At 38.7% G+C, this 2,510-nt stretch overlaps 1 protein-coding gene across 1 annotated transcript in view; it reads right to left on the reverse strand.

The window, feature by feature from the left end:
• Positions 1-2,510, reverse strand: part of LOC107686847 (transcriptional enhancer factor TEF-1-like) — an 84,389-nt gene that overhangs the window by 25,728 nt on the left and 56,151 nt on the right. The window contains exons 6-7 of the mRNA XM_016484001.1: positions 1,230-1,292; positions 988-1,137 (exon numbers count right to left, since the gene is read on the reverse strand). Of these exons, the coding sequence (XP_016339487.1) occupies positions 988-1,137; positions 1,230-1,292 (213 nt within the window). The remainder of the gene's footprint in view (positions 1-987; positions 1,138-1,229; positions 1,293-2,510) is intronic.

The raw sequence follows: 2,510 nt of genomic DNA on the forward strand, positions 1-2,510 counted from the left end.
AAATTTTTTTTAAGAAAACTTTATTTCAGCTAGGTGCCAAGAGAGCATATATGATTTCAATTTAGTTTAACTTGATGTACTAAAATTTAAATAAAAAAATTAATAAAAATATAGAGAGACATATAACAAAACCTACTAAATAAATGACAAGAACACACAATAAAAATTACTAAAACTTTAACTAAAATTAAAACGAAAAAAAAAAATGGAAAATACAAAAATAAAAACTAATTCAAAATCTAAAAAACTATAATAGTATCTCAATAATACTAAAATACCACTGCTACAAATGATAAAAATTATTTAAAAATGGATTTATAACTGAGCAGTAAACTTAATTTAAATATCTGCACTGTTTAGAAAAAAACCTGTATAGATGAGGGTTTTTTTTATTATTTGCTTGTATCAGAATGTATGTGGAGGCTTTATTATGTAACAAATGCTTATTTATTAAAAGTCCATTTAGTCATTTATTAACTTCTATAAATGAATTTATAATTTAACATATTTTAAGGAATATTTCTGTATACCACAAAGATGGAACCTACAGATTTAGTTTGTGAACTTCTAAAAATACTGTCCCCAAAATTACAGCAATAGAAAACTGGGATTTATAAAACCTCAGTTCCAAATCGGTGAGCAGCAAAATTGTCCTGCTTTATGGAACAAACTTAATAGTTGCCTTTGCTCTCCAGAGCTATTGAATTTCACATCCATATTAATTTCCAAAGCATATGCTGCTTTTCAGGTTTGTGGTATGTGCCGACACTTCCTGCACTCCTGCTATATTTAACTAGAAACCGCCGTGGGACCTATAGCGTTAGACTCAGAGCACACGCACTTTGTGGTCAATGAGAGACAGAGGCCAAAACGGCCAGTAAAACAGACATTCACTGACAAGCGTGTAAGGAGGATGCACATCGGGGACGGGGTACAGGCGTTTAATTATGTATGCTAAACAGGCCGTCGCATGCAAGGCATCTAGGTTACAGGAATTAGAGCAACAAGGCATTCACAGGAAACAGGAAGTGAGACACATGGCAACCACAAGCCCAAAAGCAGAAAAGCGCATACCTTTAGCTTGGAATGAAATTCGCGAGATTTCCTTCTGGCAAGAACCTGAATGTGACTAGACACCTGCGGGTTAGGGAAGGGGAGGAAAACAAAGGAAGAGCCTGTAACCATGGCGATGAAAAGCCCCCCCTGCAACTGGGCAGAGCCAGACGTACCTTGATGGCAGCTTGGATTTCTCGAACTTTCTTTCTTGCTAAGACCTGTAAGTGACTAGACACCTCCGTTTTTCAAAACGAAACAAGAAAAGCAAAAAGAAAAAGCAATAAAGAATTACAGACATTTTTAACAGGCAAAACATTTGAGGAGGGCCTTCATAAAAAGGAAAGCGTGGCCAAGCCGGCCCGCTCAACTCCTCTCTTAAGTGAGCTGATTAAGGAGAATGCAGGCTTCTTAAGCACATTAAGAAAGCGCAGATGTGATCTTCTGTGTACTGAATGAGAATGGCCACGTCTAGTACTCTTCGGGGAGGAGAGCGAGAGTGGCCGCACGGGCCCCGGGGCCCTTTAACCGCCGCTCTGCATATTCCACTAAGTCAGAGTTGTGTTTGTGAATTATGTACTAATGGTGTATTAATAGTCATGTGAGGTGGGAGGTTGTGTGATGTTGTAACGAGGCTCTGCTCCAAGGGGTTACGTGGAGAGCGTTCCTCGTCTTAATCAGGCCAATCACACACAAGTGGCTGTTGAGCGGGCCTCGCGCTCGACGCCGTGTGTTAATGAGGTCGGCGGTCTCCGGAGGCTCGCCGCTCTCGACTCTCCAGCCTGGCAAAGTCACATTTACACATATCTCAGCAGCACAAGTGGTCCTTTAACCTTTCCAAATTAATTACAACAATCACTTCAATGGTTCAGGCTTAGCCAAATGAAATTACAATGGGATTGTTGTGATGTTTCAGTCGATTTCTGGACTTTTCACTTTGCTGCTTATTTAAGAGATGTCAATCTTTTATAATATCATACACATACAGGTGCATCTCAATAAATTAGAATGTCGTGGAAAAGTTCATTTATTTCAGTAATTCAACTCAAATTGTGAAACTCGTGTGTTAAATAAATTAAATGCACACAGACTGAAGTAGTTTAAGTCTTTGGTTCTTTTAATTGTGATGATTTTGGCTCACATTTAACAAAAACCCACCAATTCACTATCTCAACAAATTAGAATACTTCATAAGACCAATAAAAAAAAACATTTTTAGTGAATTGTTGGCCTTCTGGAAAGTATGTTCAATTACTGTACATGTACTCAATACTTGGTAGGGGCTCCTTTTGTTGTGGCACTGCTGAGGTGGTATGGAAGCCCAGGTTTCTTTGACAGTGGCCTTCAGCTCATCTGCATTTTTTGGTCTCTTGTTTCTCATTTTCCGCTTGACAATACCCCATAGATTCTCTATGGGGTTCAGGTCTGGTGAGTTTGCTGGCCAGTCAAGCACACCA

This window comes from Sinocyclocheilus anshuiensis, unplaced genomic scaffold, assembly GCF_001515605.1.
Source record: "Sinocyclocheilus anshuiensis isolate Anshui unplaced genomic scaffold, SAMN03320099.WGS_v1.1 scaffold773, whole genome shotgun sequence".
Taxonomy (NCBI): domain Eukaryota; kingdom Metazoa; phylum Chordata; class Actinopteri; order Cypriniformes; family Cyprinidae; genus Sinocyclocheilus; species Sinocyclocheilus anshuiensis.